At 48.6% G+C, this 14,811-nt stretch overlaps 2 protein-coding genes across 3 annotated transcripts; one reads left to right on the plus strand and one right to left on the minus strand.

The window, feature by feature from the left end:
- Nucleotides 6,110-12,349, plus strand: LOC8077098 (pentatricopeptide repeat-containing protein At4g33990). Of its 2 annotated transcripts, none has more exons than XM_021457482.1 (2): nt 6,110-11,456; nt 11,657-12,349. In XM_021457482.1, the coding sequence occupies exon 1, from the start codon at nt 6,124-6,126 to the stop codon at nt 8,362-8,364; it is 2,241 nt and encodes a 746-aa protein (XP_021313157.1). In that variant the 5' UTR covers nt 6,110-6,123; the 3' UTR covers nt 8,365-11,456; nt 11,657-12,349. The 2 variants fall into 2 exon arrangements, with proteins under 2 accessions (XP_021313157.1, XP_021313163.1); XM_021457488.1 differs by having other exon boundaries at nt 6,110-11,361.
- Nucleotides 12,878-14,581, minus strand: LOC8077099 (large proline-rich protein BAG6). Its single transcript, XM_021451673.1, has one exon. The coding sequence runs from the start codon at nt 14,302-14,304 to the stop codon at nt 13,114-13,116; it is 1,191 nt and encodes a 396-aa protein (XP_021307348.1). The 5' UTR covers nt 14,305-14,581; the 3' UTR covers nt 12,878-13,113.

A 14,811-nucleotide genomic window follows, 5' to 3' on the forward strand; every position in this document is an offset into this window, starting at 1 on the left:
CAGGCGATCGATCGACACGGGCGGCGCCGCACGCGGCCGGGTCTTCGTCATAAAAGCTCCCAAGGAGTTTTTTTTTAAACTCAGAGAACTTTATAGACCAATAGCTCCAGGCAAATCGCCGGAGACCAATTCGGTTACAAAGCTTGGTGCCTGGCATCAGAACACATGCCCTCCATCTGGAAAGGCTGTTACACCATAGTTGGCCAAACCATCGGCCACCCTATTACAGGTTCTAGGACATGTCGAGATGGAACAAGAAACGAAATTGTTTGCCATCATCACACGTATCTGTCTAAACAGGGCACCTTCCGGGCTGCTATCAAAACATTCTGTTGTTAAAGCCTTACCAAGATTTGTAGCATCAGTTTCCAGTTCGATCCGAGTCATTCCAAGTTGTGCTGCTCTGTTCAAGCTGTGGAAAGCTGCCAGAGCTTCCGCATGCAGAGGCCTGCAGCTCTTTGGATGAAACCTGCCCCAGCATCGAGCACAAAGCCTGTGCTATCTCTTGCCACACAGCCCCAGCCCCCCTTCCTTGTCAGATTCGAGAATGCCGCATCAACATTCAGTTTATAGTGATCTTCTTGTGGAGGCTTCCACTTTGTTTTCTCACCTTGACTTCGTGTCCTGTTTGACTCCTTCACGTTTGCAAACTCATGTAAGTGATACTGGACAGCATTGCACACCTCTCCAGCAGCTTGTGCCCTTTCTCCCGCATTTGCTTTATTTCTTGCCGCCCACCACCTCCACAGGAACACCACGATCTTCAGTTGGACTTCCGGCTGCATTGCCCACACCTTCCTTGCTACATCCTTTCGTGACCCACAGTTTGCTAAGCTGCAGCGCTCCTCTTCCAAGTGTAGATCACGCCAACACTCCTGAGCCCTTTTACAGTTAAAAAAGAGATGGCCGCAGTCTTCATCAAGCCTATTGCACATCGGACACAAAGTTTTAGTCTTGACTTTCCTTCTTTTTAGATTTTTTTGGACAGCCAGACTATTATGGATTAATCGCCAAAAAAAACATCTGGACTTTATTAGGCACTTTCAACAGCCATATTTTATGCCATGGGAAATAATTGGCTGTTGAACCCCCCTCTGCCGATGTCCCAGCTTCCCGACCAGCCTCAGTATCGCGGGTTTGCACTGCCAGCTTGTACGCCGACTTGACAGAGAAACGACCTTTTGAATCGAAGTGCCATGCTGGCCAGTCCGGTGTGTCCTCGCCAATTGGAATTGTTAAGATAACCTCTGCTTCCTCCTCCCAGAAAGTCTCATAGACCAACTGCTCATCCCAATCACCAGTGCCCGGGTCAATTAGTTCCTCTACTCTTGTTAGTAAGGAGGCCCCTCTAGGGGTGCTCGGTTGTCGATTCCCATCCCGAGGGATCCAAGGGTCAGTCCAAATATTAATATGTCTTCCATCACCCACTCGCCAAATCAGGCCTTTCTTCAAAAGATCAACCCCCTGCAGAATACTCCTCCAGGAATATGAGATCCCCCCTTTTGCTTGACACTCTAGAATGTTGTGATGAGGGAAATATTTAGCTTTCAGCACCCTGCCACATAGACTGTCCGGAATGCTCAGTAGCCTCCACGCCTGTCTTGCCAGCATAGATATGTTGAACAAATGTAAGTCTCTAAACCCCAAACCTCCTTTCTTTTTTGACCGAGTCAGTTTCTCCCAGCTGAGCCAATGAATTTTATTTGTTTTGTCTTGCTGACTCCACCAATATCTGCACACCATAGCACTAATTTGGTCGCACAAGGTCTTTGTTATGTCAAAACAAGACATGGCATAAGTTGGGATAGCCTGAGCCACAGCCTTGACTAAAATTTCTTTACCCGCCTTTGAGAGCATCTTTTCCTGCCATCCCTGTACCCGGCACCAGATTCTCTGTTTGATGTATGCGAAGGTCTTCTTTTTCGACTTTCCGATGGAGACAGGTAGCCCAAGGTACCTTTCTCCCCATTTCTCTTGTGATATTGAGAGGGTGGCTTTCAATTGAACTCTTATTGTTCTTTCTGTATTTGGGCTGAACAGGATTGATGACTTATCTTTGTTGATCATTTGTCCCCACACCCTCTCATACACCTCCAGAATCCTTTTCAGCTCAGAAGCTTCCTCATTTCGCGCGCGCATCAAAATCAGCGAGTCATCTGCAAAAAATAGGTGGTTGACACTTGGGGCTGTACGACACACCTTGATGCCCACAATTTTCCCATCAGTCTCTGCCTTCTCCAGCATGGCAGACAGCCCCTCGGCACACATTATGAAGAGGTGGGGGACAGAGGATCTCCCTGCCTAAGGCCACGCTGTGGGATAATTGGCTCCGTGTAGTCTCCATTGATTTTTATTCTATAATTCACCGATGAGACACACCTCATTACCAATTCCGCCCACTGTTGTCTGAAGCCCAACTTGATCATCATACTATACAAAAAGCCCCACTCAACCCGGTCGTATGCCTTGCTCGTATCTAACTTTATTGCAGCCACTCCATTTGTCCCACTCCTCTTATTTTTCAGGTAGTGTGTGAGCTCATATGCCAGTAACACATTGTCTGTTATCAGCCGCCCCGGAACAAAGGCGCTTTGGGACTGAGAAATAACCTCTGGCAACACAACTTTCAGCCGATTTGCTATCACCTTAGAGATGAGCTTGTATAAAATGGAGCATAAGCTGATCGGTCGAAGCTCTTTTAGTTTTTCCGGTTTATCTACCTTTGGGATAAGGACAATTATAGTGTCATTCCATCCAGATGGCATTTCCCCTCCATTCAGTACGCCTAGCACTTCCTCCTTCACTCAGACACCAATCAGCCCCCAAAATCTCTTGTAAAAAATAGCCGGTATGCCATCCGCACCGGGGGCTTTGAGGTCCCCGATGCTCCCCAACGCCTTCCACACCTCATCGCCTGAATATGGAGCCATTAAAAACTGATTCAGCTCACTTGTGACCCGCTGCTGAACATAGCTGGTCACTACCTCCACACCTCCTCCCGCCTGTGTAAGAAATAGATCTTGGTATTGGTTGGCAATATAAGTTTTCAGCCTGTCTCCCTCCACCACCCCCCTCCCTCATCAACTAGTCTCTTGACTCCATTTTCCCTCCTTCTCTCTGATGCAAAAGCATGGAAAAATCTGGTATTCCGATCACCCTGCAGCAGCCAGGAATTGTGGGCCCGTTGTTTCCAGTACACATGCAGCTGATCCTCCAATCTCCCTAATTTATATCGCAGCACATGTTCCCGATTAACATTCTCTTGGGAAATTCCCCTTCTCCTACACCTATCTAACTCTCTCCTAGCATTCTTCACTCTCTTCTCCAAAGCTCCCAAAACCGAGCGGTCCCACTCCCACAACTCCCCCAACACCCGGCTTTGCAGCTCCAAAATGGTGGTGTTGCCTTCCAGCAGGGCCGAGCCCCAGGCCTCCTCCACCTTAGTTGCACAGTCCTCCTCCTCCAGCCACCGGGCTTCAAAATTCCTCAAAACTTCTCGAGACCCCTCCCACCTCCGTAACTCCCTCTCCCCCACCTCCACAATCACGGGTCTGTGGTCTGAGTGTCGTGGGTCACCATTTATAACCCGAACTAATGGAAATTTACATCTCCAAGCCGTGTTAGCAAGGGCACGATCCAGCCGCTCTCTTGTGTAGCTCCCCACATTGTGATGGTTGTTTCGCCATGTGAACAAGTCCCCAACACAACCCAGATCATGCAGATCACAGTCTTCCAAAACTATCCGAAATTTCTCCATGGCAGCCTCCTCCCTCATCAGCCCCCTTCTTTCTCATGAGCAAAGAGGACCTCATTGAAGTCACCCGCACAAACCCATGGTAGAGATAGACGCCCATGTAGAGACCGGAGCATATCCCAGGTTTTATCCTTCTCTTCCTTCCTTGATTCTCCATAAATTCGTGAGAACCGCCATTCAAAATCATCCTCCTCCTTTATTACCATGTCTATGTGATACTTAGACATGCTTTTGACCGTAAGGTCAAGATCTTTCCTCCAAAAAACTGCGAGGCCACCACTTGCCCCTTCACTGTCTTTCGCCACCATACTAGTCAAACCCAACCTCCACCTCAGCCAATCCAACCATCTGCCATCATGTTTTGTCTCAGATAGAAACAAAACATCGGGGGCCTCCTCCTTCTAGAGCTCCAGAAGGCCACGAATTGCCGGGCCATTCCCCAATCCCCGACAATTCCAAGCTATAAGTCTCATTTGGTCAGGCAGGACTCACCTAGTAGCCCTGCCTTACCATTCACCATATTGTCATTGCCAAATCCCGCTTCTGCCCCCACCACCCTCTTCTTCCTATGGTCTAACTCCTCCCCAGAACTCTCTGGCTCCCGGCTCCTTTTCCTTTCCAAAACTAGTGGTTGCGCCTCACTCAAAGTTCCTGGATCACGCGGCCTCCGTTGAAACGAATCAGGCTTCTTCCCCCCACCACCCAACACCTCTACGCCCTTACTTTCCACCTGTACAGCCAGCGCTACACCTCCTTCCTTCATCCCCTGGACCAGCCCCAACACATTTTGCACCTTCCCTTCTACCCCCGTCCCACCTCCCGCGACACCATCCACATCCATATCCTTCTCCCCAATCATGTGGCTGCCATCTCCTTGCATAACAAAAAACCCAGCATTGTTGGGTACCTCCACTTGTTCAAGGTTTGGCGTTGCACTGTTGTCCTCCAGCTGTACCACGGCCCCCAACGTTTTCCCCCCACCTTCCTGTTGTTGACCCCCCCTCCCATCCTTCTGCAAACTTCCCCCCTCCACCTCCACTTCAAAAACCAGGGCCTTTGGTGTGCCCAGCCTTCCTTCTCCAACCTTATCTGAAGGTTTAATTGGGCTAGTGCCATCATCTTTCAGCTCTGGGTCGCTGTAAGAGTTCATTTTCAGCGAGGATGCTGGCTTCCTACTATGGTCCTGGGCAAAACTCAACTTTCCGCTTTCTCTGCTTCTCCCAAATTTTCCGCTGCCTGAGCTCCCTCCCTCAGACCACCTCTGCCTTTGATCGCCCTGCCCCTTCCACCGAGTTGGTGTCACCCGCAGCCAGTCCCCAAACTGCTTAAAACCCACCTCCTCCTCAACACAAGAATCACACTCCTTTTCCACATGACCCAACAGCCCACATCCATAACAAAAGTTTGGCAAATACTCATAACGGATCGGACACCAGCAATCATCCTCACCCTCAGCCCTCTCCAACAGAATGCCACGCATCAACGGCTTTCGGATGTCAATCTTCACCTTGATCCGCAGGAAACCGCCTACTGCTGATCCATCGTCCTCTGTGTCAACTGCCAGAGCTCTCCCAATCCGATTGCCCAACACCATCCCATTCACCGAATTCATCATGCCCAGCGGGAGGTCAAAAACACGAATCCAGATCGGAATGTAAGTGAACTCTAGGTCCTTCAGACGCTTACTTCCGTCAAAATCCACAACCACCAGGAGGTCCCCCCCCGAACTCCCACGGACCTTCCATGATGGCTCGCCTCTTCCCCCCAGCCTGCAGAAACGTGAGGAGAAAATGGTTGATGTTGGCAAGGCAAAACAATTCACTGTTCACTGTTCACCGCTATCATTGGATCCGGAGTTTCTAAATTTTTTTAAAATTTCTCATCACATCAAATTTCTATTTCTAGACTCATATATATAGAGCATTAAATATAAATAAAAAATAATTAATTGTATAATTTATCTGTAATTTAAGAGATATTTTTTTAAACCTAGTTAGTTTATGATTAAACAATAGGCAACGTATCATATGCAACCCAGCTTCGTGTGCAACATATGCAACCACCAATTAAGGCCACATGATCTAGATCCAACGTCTGAGGTTTTTTCCACTTAAACCCCTCCACCTGTGGGTTTAAATCTAGCCCGTGTGTATCCAGATAGGAGGGTTTAATTGAAAAAGATCTCAGACGTTGGATCTAGATCTTGTGGCCTTAATTGGTGGTTGCATAGGTTGCACACGAAGCTGAATTGCACATGATACGTTCCCTAAACAATAATTACCAAATACAAAGCAGCCAGCGTAAATAATATTTCCAGCGGCTGAGCAAAAAGACTATCAAAACCAAAATCAAAGTTGCCGCGCCCACCAATGCTATCGTCCGCACTCCCGCGCGGCGCCCACGCCGTCCTCGTCACCTCAGGCCACCTCCGCCACCTCGACCCGCAGCTCCAGGTCCCGCCTCTCCTCCTCGCCAACTCCCTCATCGCCGCCTTCTCCCGCGCCGCCCTCCCGCGCCTCGCGCTCCCGCTCCTCCGCCGCCTCCTCGCGGGCGCGCACCCGCTCCGCCCCGACTCCTTCACCTTCCCGCCGCTCGTCCGTGCCGCCCCGGGTCCGGCCTCCGCCGCGCAGTTCCATGCCTGCGCGCTCCGCCTGGGGCTCCTCCACCCCAACGTCTTCGCCTCGGGCTCCCTCGTCCACGCCTACCTGCGGTTCGGCCGCGTCGCTGAGGCCTACAGAGTGTTCGACGAAATGCCCGAGCGGGATGTGCCCGCGTGGAACGCGATGTTGTCCGGGCTGTGCCGCAACGCCCGGGCCGTGGACGCGGTTGCGCTGTTCGGGAGGATGGTCGGCGAGGGGGTCGCGGGGGATGCCGTGACGCTCTCGAGCGTCCTGCCAATGTGCGTTCTGCTCGGGGATCGAGCGCTTGCTCTGGTCATGCACGTGTATGCGGTGAAGCGCGGGCTGTCTGGCGAGCTATTTGTGTGCAATGCCTTGATTGACGTGTACGGGAAGCTGGGGATGCTAGTGGAGGCTCGCTGGGTGTTTGGTGGAATGGCATTACGGGATCTGGTCACGTGGAATTCGATCATTTCAGCGTATGAGCAAGGTGGGAAGGTTGCTGCTGCTGTCGAGCTGTTCCATGGTATGATGAAAAGTGGGGTTTCCCCTGATGTGCTAACACTTGTTAGCCTGGCATCTGCTGTTGCTCAGTGCGGAGATGAGCGCGGTGCAAAGTCAGTGCATTGCTACGTAAGGAGGCGGGGCTGGGATGTGGGTGACATCATTGCCGGAAATGCTGTGGTTGATATGTATGCTAAGCTGTCGAAGATTGATGCTGCCCAGATGGTATTTGATAACTTGCCTGATCGAGATGTTGTGTCCTGGAACACGCTGATTACAGGGTATATGCAGAATGGACTTTCTAATGAGGCAGTCAGGATATACAATGATATGCAGAATCATGAGGGTCTGAAGCCGATTCAAGGGACGTTTGTCAGCATTTTGCCTGCGTACTCGAACCTCGGTGCATTGCAGCAGGGAATGCGAATGCATGCACTGTCAATTAAGACTGGATTAAATCTTGATGTGTATGTCAGTACTTGTCTGATAGACTTGTATGCTAAATGTGGGAAGCTAGTAGAAGCAATGCTTTTGTTTGAGCATATGCCTAGAAGGAGCACAGGTCCTTGGAATGCCATCATAGCTGGTCTTGGGGTTCATGGGCATGGTGCAAAGGCACTCAATCTCTTCTCACAAATGCAACAAGAAGGAATTAAGCCTGATAATGTCACATTTGTTTCATTATTGGCTGCCTGTAGCCATGCTGGCTTAGTTGATCAAGGTCGGAGTTTCTTTGATTTGATGCAAACTGTTTATGGTATTGTGCCCATTGCAAAGCACTATGCATGCATGGTAGATATGCTTGGAAGAGCTGGTCAGTTGGACGAAGCTTTTGAGTTCATACAAGGCATGCCAATTAAGCCTGACTCTGCTGTTTGGGGCGCACTGCTTGGTGCCTGTAGGATTCATGGGAATGTTGAATTGGGTAAATTGGCATCACAGAACCTATTTGAACTTGATCCCAAGAATGTTGGATATTATGTCCTGATGTCAAATATGTATGCAAAGATTGGGAAATGGGATGGAGTTGATGCAGTAAGGTCTTTGGTTAGGCGCCAGAATTTGCAAAAGACCCCTGGATGGAGTTCAATGGAGGTCAAAGGGTCTGTGAGTGTATTTTACAGTGGCACACAGACAGAACCCCACCCTCAGCATGAAGAAATCCAGAGAGAGCTACAGGACCTTTTGGCCAAGATGAAAAGTGCAGGCTATGTTCCTGACTACAGTTTTGTCTTACAAGACGTAGAGGAGGATGAAAAGGAACAGATCTTGAATAATCATAGTGAGAGATTAGCTATTGCCTTTGGCATTATAAATACTCCTCCAAGAACTCCGCTCCATATATACAAGAATTTGCGGGTCTGTGGGGATTGTCACAATGCTACCAAATATATATCAAAAATAACTGAAAGAGATATCATTGTCCGGGATGCAAACCGGTTCCACCACTTTAAAGATGGGCACTGCTCTTGTGGAGACTTTTGGTAACAGTTACACATAATATATTATTTCCTCTGCACAACATTTTCTCTCCCTAAGTTGCCTGGTCATCAAATGTGACTTGATGAGGTTTAGGACTGAACTGAAGTATTTTGCTGATGCCAAAAGATAGAATGGTTTAATTCTTTGTCTTGCAATACAGCTGCCATATATCCTTGATCTAGTAGTGAATGACTTCAGTTGAAAATGTGTTGCAGCTTTTCTTAACAGAGTTAGGCCTTTTTTTTTTATCTTTCATCTTCTGGTGTTGAACCTGAGAAAATGAGTAGTTGTTGTAGAGTCTGATGCTAGTATGCAGTTTTTGCCCTGCTGACTGCCTTGTTCTTTTGGCACTTTGTCATATTTTAATACAACATCCTGGGTGATTTTAGAGGATAAAAGCATCTAACATCTGTAAAATTCGATATGTACTGTGCATACGGTACATTTCTGGTAAAGTATCTTATACAATTTCTGCATACCTAACAAAGTTAATCATGGAATTTACTTGCCAAAATTGAAGACTGCTACTCTTGAAAAAGAGAGACACAAAAGACTTGGAAACACACTTTGGTAAATCTGGTCGCTGTTCCGGAAAGAAACAAATTGTCTCTGAAGTCTGTGAGCTTCGCGCTTAAATCTGTTCTTTCTTTACAGTTTCATGTTTATAAACTGTCACTGTATCATTATTTTGCTCCAGACCGATAAAGGACAAACTAATGACGCTCTCAATCTACAATACATTAGACAGAAAAACCTTTTCCTTTTGCATGACCACCCAGTTCTCTGCAACCAAATTGTGTAGTACGTTTGTACATGTCCAATCACACCCATTGCGAAAGAGGGAAATAAATGGAGTAAATGGAGCTGTCAAACTTGGATGAGGTAACACTAGGTGAAGGTTTGCTACATGGTCAACAAGGGTGCTCGCATTTTCCTAGATTTATTCCACGGTACTATTCTTTTAATGGTGACTTCGTCAATCTCAAGATTTGCTGGTTCAACTTAGTTCTTTGGATGTGCTCATAGGGGTAGGGTGTGTGCATGCGTTCATAGGGGTGAGTGTACGCTCGTGTATGTGAGCGTCTGCATCTGTAACTAGGTCTCGCAAAAACATGGAATGGTTGAGGAATCATTTACTAATGAAGGTACCTTTTGGCTTTTGCATTAATGCCATAAAGTCCTATGAATTATTGCAGGACATCCAAATGGTGAACTGTTGCTGGGGCCCACCTTGCTGCCTTATTATGCACAGTTTGGCAATGTGACCTGGTATAGAGAGCTCTAGCGGTGGCAGAAGACAAACCCAAATGGAGGTGCTTCTTTCTGGGTAGCACTGAGGAACTGTTAACAGTATGGTACACTGCTGCTTGAGCTAGCTGCCACTTTCATCTTTTATGGATCTTAGCCATGATTGTTGGAATTGTGATACATCAGAACCATGTTAGATGTCTGTAGCTTGTATTGTATTTTTTTCAACAGCAGTTTATTCTGCAATACAACATAGCTGCTGGGTCTAAGAATAGACTGCCCAGATAGCAACAGTTTGTTTCATTAGCTGTCTGCAAGTATAGTACTGTCTCCAAGAAAATGCTGGGGTACCACATCCTTGTTACCAAACTGTAAGGCTTTGAAAAGGGATTGCTTTACTACTAGATCTACTAATATATTTTTCTGTTGAGTGAGAATAACAATAACTAGTATGATTTTTTTTTTCTTTTGGACAACTAGAGATGGTCATATCCAACCTTCAATATGCTCTTGTTTACATTTATATCAATTATACCAAGAAAAATAACTTTAGTATCTTTTATCAGGTTATCTGATTAGAATCTTTATGTTTGCAAATTGCAAGTGTGTTTAATAACAAACTTCTCATATGATGTACTTAAAGGATATTGGCTGAGTTCACGTAGCCATAACGTGCAATCGTAATGCCTGATGTATTTTTCATCAATATAAGTTGGTGCATTTTTTTATTTGCAGGAAGTGTTAATGATATGGTAGATCTTTATGTTGGCTGCTCCTATAGCTACCATGTGTTTTTTAGTTGATTTTTTAGGCTCTGATACTATGTTTGACCTGGTTTAGTTACATTAAGCTAGTTCATTGTCTGATTGTAACTATTTGGGAACATGCATATAGTATACAACATAACTTAGTTTGACCTGGTTTAGTGAACAAAACCAGGTCAAACATAACTTAATTCATTGTCTTGTTTAATTACATTAAGCTAGTTAATGAACTAAACCAGGTCAAACATAACTTAAACCATTGTCTGATACAATGTTTGACCTGGTTTAGTTACATTAAATTAATTCATTGTCTAGTTTAGTTGATTTTATAAACTTCCTAACATAACTTATTTGGGAACATGCATATAATATACAACATCTGAAGAACACTGCCTCAACTTATATTGTCTGATTGTGCTGAATTAATTTGCTGTTGCAAACTGAACTGACTGAAGCTTTTGTTTCTGGAAGCGAGCCAGGTGATTGGTGTGGTGTGATTACAGTACTACTCCATACAACTGTTTACAGTGTTGAATTGTCAAGCTTGCAGAGCTGAGGAAGGTCACTGCTGAGCAGTGAGCGGTGTCCGAGGGAACATTAGAAAAAGGCTGGTCAGCTTCGTGTTGGAGATACTCCTACATTCTATGTTTGCACTTTTATGGTTTCAAAGTTCCAGAGCCAGTATTCTTTTCTTTCAGGATGGCATTGTCGGGCGGATCTGTCTCCTGGCCAGGCCGAGATGGAACTGCCCGGCAAGCTGCGATAATCAGTTGGTCATGAGTTCGCGAGAAGACCCTTGGATGACGATCACTTCGTGGTCTCGGATACCCTCCTAATGCCATGTGGTGAGCTGTTCCCTGCAGGTTCCACACGCCGCCTTATCCGCCGCCTGTTGGTGTGACGTTTTCTGAAGGAGCCCTTGCTGCAGCACTTTGGCAACTTCACAACCTGAACGCAGGCGCCTCTCCTGTTGGTGTTGGGTGACAACGTGGTATGGGCACATGGAAGTAGCTCCTTGTGGCTGCATTAAAGTATATAATATATAATTTAGCATGCTCTGGTTCGCCATTACCGGATATACTCGCGGTACGTGCTCCGAAACCATGAATCTTTAGAGATTTGGATGCTGTGGTAGTTGCTAAGCCACCAAGGCTTATTCTTCATTCTAGTTGGGCTTTTCGTTGAGATATACTTCCTTCTTTCCATAAAGATTGTCGTTTTTGCTCTGAATTTAGACAGACATTTGTCTAGATTTATAACAGAAATGATACTCTCTTTTTTTTTAGGACGGAGGAGCATGTGCCCCCATATTACGAGACAGCAGGACAGCCATGTGTAATATAGAGTGTACCTGTGTTTGTCCAGGTGAAGATTACGAGAACCGAATGGTCGAGGGTGCCCCTTCCGTCGTACTCAGGTTTTGCTACGTCGCGGCAGCCCATGTACGCTGCCGGCTGTGGTAGCAGATGCATGCATGCTTGGAATGGCCAGGTACACTGGAACTGTTGGGGGGCACGGCGTTGCCGTCCGGGAGTGGCAGTCGCTTGGGAACGGTTCCCTTGGGAACTGGGCATCTCTGTTGCAAAGTTCAGTGTTGTGCCTGTCGGGAGATCGCCTGGCTGAAAAACTTGTAGCTGACTGAAAGTCTGGATGGAAGCGACTTCTCCCGCCCAGTGTGCCGTCCGATGCTTGAGCTTCGCTCAATGACCTCCTCTTGTCTTGTGGGTATTTCGACGACGCTGGTATTCCTAGCACAAACTTGGCTCGGGTACTGTTTGGAGTGCGTGGATTTTTTATCTGTTTGTAAGTTTCTCATGGCAAATTGGATGGATTTGTAAGAAATTGCTGTACGATTTGTAAAATTCATACATTTCGAATGGGCCCTCAATGGATAAAGTGTAGCATTTTGAATGCTTGTTGAGTTGCTGGGCCGGGACTGACGAAGCAGCAACGTACTGTCAGTCTCTCTCAAAGTGATTTGTAAAGCCTTGTTGTTGAGTAGCTCGATATTAGAGTAGTATTTTTCTTTCACAATAAATCAATAAACATTATTTTTAGTTATGGTTTTTCTGTCAAACGAATATGCTCGTTATTTTTCTAAAAATAAAACATGTACGATTGTAAACAGATTTATAAAATTCATACCTTTCGAATGGGCCCTCAATGGCATTTCTCGTTTTTTGAGAAGCTATAAACAGATTTTTATTTAACTAAATCTGTGTAAAGAAAGTACTAATATTTATTATACTGAATAAGTACCACTAAATTAATCATGTAATATATTTTCATAGCATATATATTTAGATTCATAAATATTAATAATTTTTTTCTACAAAGTTGACATATTTTAAACCTAGAATTATAAATTTATGCGGACTGCAGTGACCACAAGTTTTTAATCCCCGGTTTGCAGATGTAAATCTGATGAGCGTTAAACGTTACCCTCCTTCCACGACTATCCACGTTGTTTTTTTCAATGGGGTCAAGCAGGAGCGGTACATGTCAGCTTCCCAAATTCCTTAGATTTATTTTATTCATTCACCACCCTAGCATATCTAACATGTACATGACAGGTCTACCAAACTCCAAAACCATACAACTTGTACACGACTACTAGTCACGTACATGTACACGCACACGCACGTACTCGGATACAGGGAAAACAGAGATTCTTTTTTTTCCTAGTCCTAGACTAAAAGTTTGGAAACAGAGAATTCTTTTTCCAGCCTTCCTCCCCCGATTTTCAAGATGGCCTCGGAGGTTTCACTTTGGCATGGGACCCGACAGCCCGCGACACGGCCTCGGCGAGCCGCCCCACCCGTGCGGCCACGTCCGGCGGCAGCGCTGCCACCGCCCGCCGCGGCTTCCTCGGCCCCAGCAGCGCCCCCAGCATCTCCACCACCTCCTCCGCGGCCCAGCCTCCCCTCTTCAGGTCGCCGCAGCACCGGTCGACCGTCAACGCCAACGCCGCCACATTCACCTCGCCGACGCCGCTGCCGCTGCCGCTGGGACCTTCTCCAGTCATCATCTCTTCCACCTCGCGGACGCCCCACCCGCCGCGCGTCAGCATGGAGGCCGCCTCCTCAAGGCTAGACCGCAGCCACCCCGGCGCCGCCGCGGCGCTCGTGGCGCTGGCGCCCGTGGGGACCTCCAAGAACCGGTCCCCGGCCGCGGCGGCGTCGGTCCAGAACTCGATCCAGCGCGGGGCCCGGCCGGTGACGGAGTCCAGGCTCCGGCGCGCCGTGGACGACGGCGGCGCGGCGGCGGACGGCGGCGGGACCGGCGCGGAGAGCTGGCGCCGCAGCGGCGCGCCGGGGGGCGGCTCGGCGGCGAAGGCGCGGAGGAGGAAGTCGGCGACGTTGGCGCCCGCGAACGCCACGCCGGAGTCGGACACGTGGAACACCGGGTTGCCCGCGAGGCAGGGCGTCGCCGGCACGTAATGCCGGCCGCAGAGCGGGACGAGGGGCGGCGGCGGCGGCGGCGCGGCCCGTCCCCCCGCGCGCCGCCGGCCCGGGGCGAGGGGCAGCGTCGTGGAGGCGACGGCCGCGGGGACCTCCTGCGCGGCGAAGCGGAGGAGGCGCAGCCCCGCGGGGGAGCGGTAGTCCGGGAAGCCGTCCCCCGACGGCAGGCCCAGCGCGAGGAGGTCGCGGAGGTCGGGCGGGAGCTGGACGCCGCCGAGCGCGGCCTCCGCGAGGGCGAGCTCGGCGTCGGAGAGCCCCGGGAGGACGGTCACACCAGCCGCGGCGAGGTGAGCGAGGAGCGCGGATGGGGAGGGCGCGGGCCCCGCGGAGGCGGCGGAGGGAGACGGAGGCGCCGCGGTGCGCGGGGTGCTGGGTGCCGAAGCGCGGGTGGAGAGACGGCGCAGGCCGGCGGCGTGGGAAGGCGGGCGCGGGAGGCCGTGCGGGTGCGACGGGCGGCGGTCGACGTCGACCATTGCGGGGTGGGTCGCCGGCGAGGTCGGAGCAGAGGGAAGTGGTGGACTTTGGATGCGGAAGGGCAGTGGCGCTGACGGCCTCGGGTGTTATACGGGGGTTTGGTTGTGGGGCCCGCCCGGATCGGCGCTAGGAGTGGCTTTGGCCGTTTGAACCGGGCCCACTCAGACGCCGATGTGTTTCCGCTTAGCTGAATTTTTCGTACCAACTTACGTTTAATAATTAAATAAACCCCCAGCCTCCTGGAAAAGAGAGTAGAGTACATTATTCATTTGGGAAAAAAATTAATACGGAGTACGTAAGTTAGTACTAGCAGAATTAGTTATTTGGGACCATTTGAAGATTAGTAAAGCAACGATACACTGTTCTTAAAATTAAAATTTCACAGTATAAGGTTTCGCAAGGATCTACTCCCTCATCTTTTTTTTTAATCATCGTTCTCGCTTCTTACGGAATCAAATATACTCAAATTTGGCCAAATATAAAAAATTAATATTTATGCTATAATT

Source organism: Sorghum bicolor, chromosome 1 (genome assembly GCF_000003195.3).
Source record: "Sorghum bicolor cultivar BTx623 chromosome 1, Sorghum_bicolor_NCBIv3, whole genome shotgun sequence".
Lineage (NCBI taxonomy): Eukaryota > Viridiplantae > Streptophyta > Magnoliopsida > Poales > Poaceae > Sorghum > Sorghum bicolor.

What these genes read in the sequence shown, in the direction of transcription:
- LOC8077098 (XM_021457482.1), top strand. Translation starts at nt 6,124, where the DNA reads ATGCTATCGTCCGCACTCCCGCGCGGCGCCCACGCCGTCCTCGTCACC.
- LOC8077099 (XM_021451673.1), bottom strand. Translation starts at nt 14,304, where the DNA reads ATGGTCGACGTCGACCGCCGCCCGTCGCACCCGCACGGCCTCCCGCGC.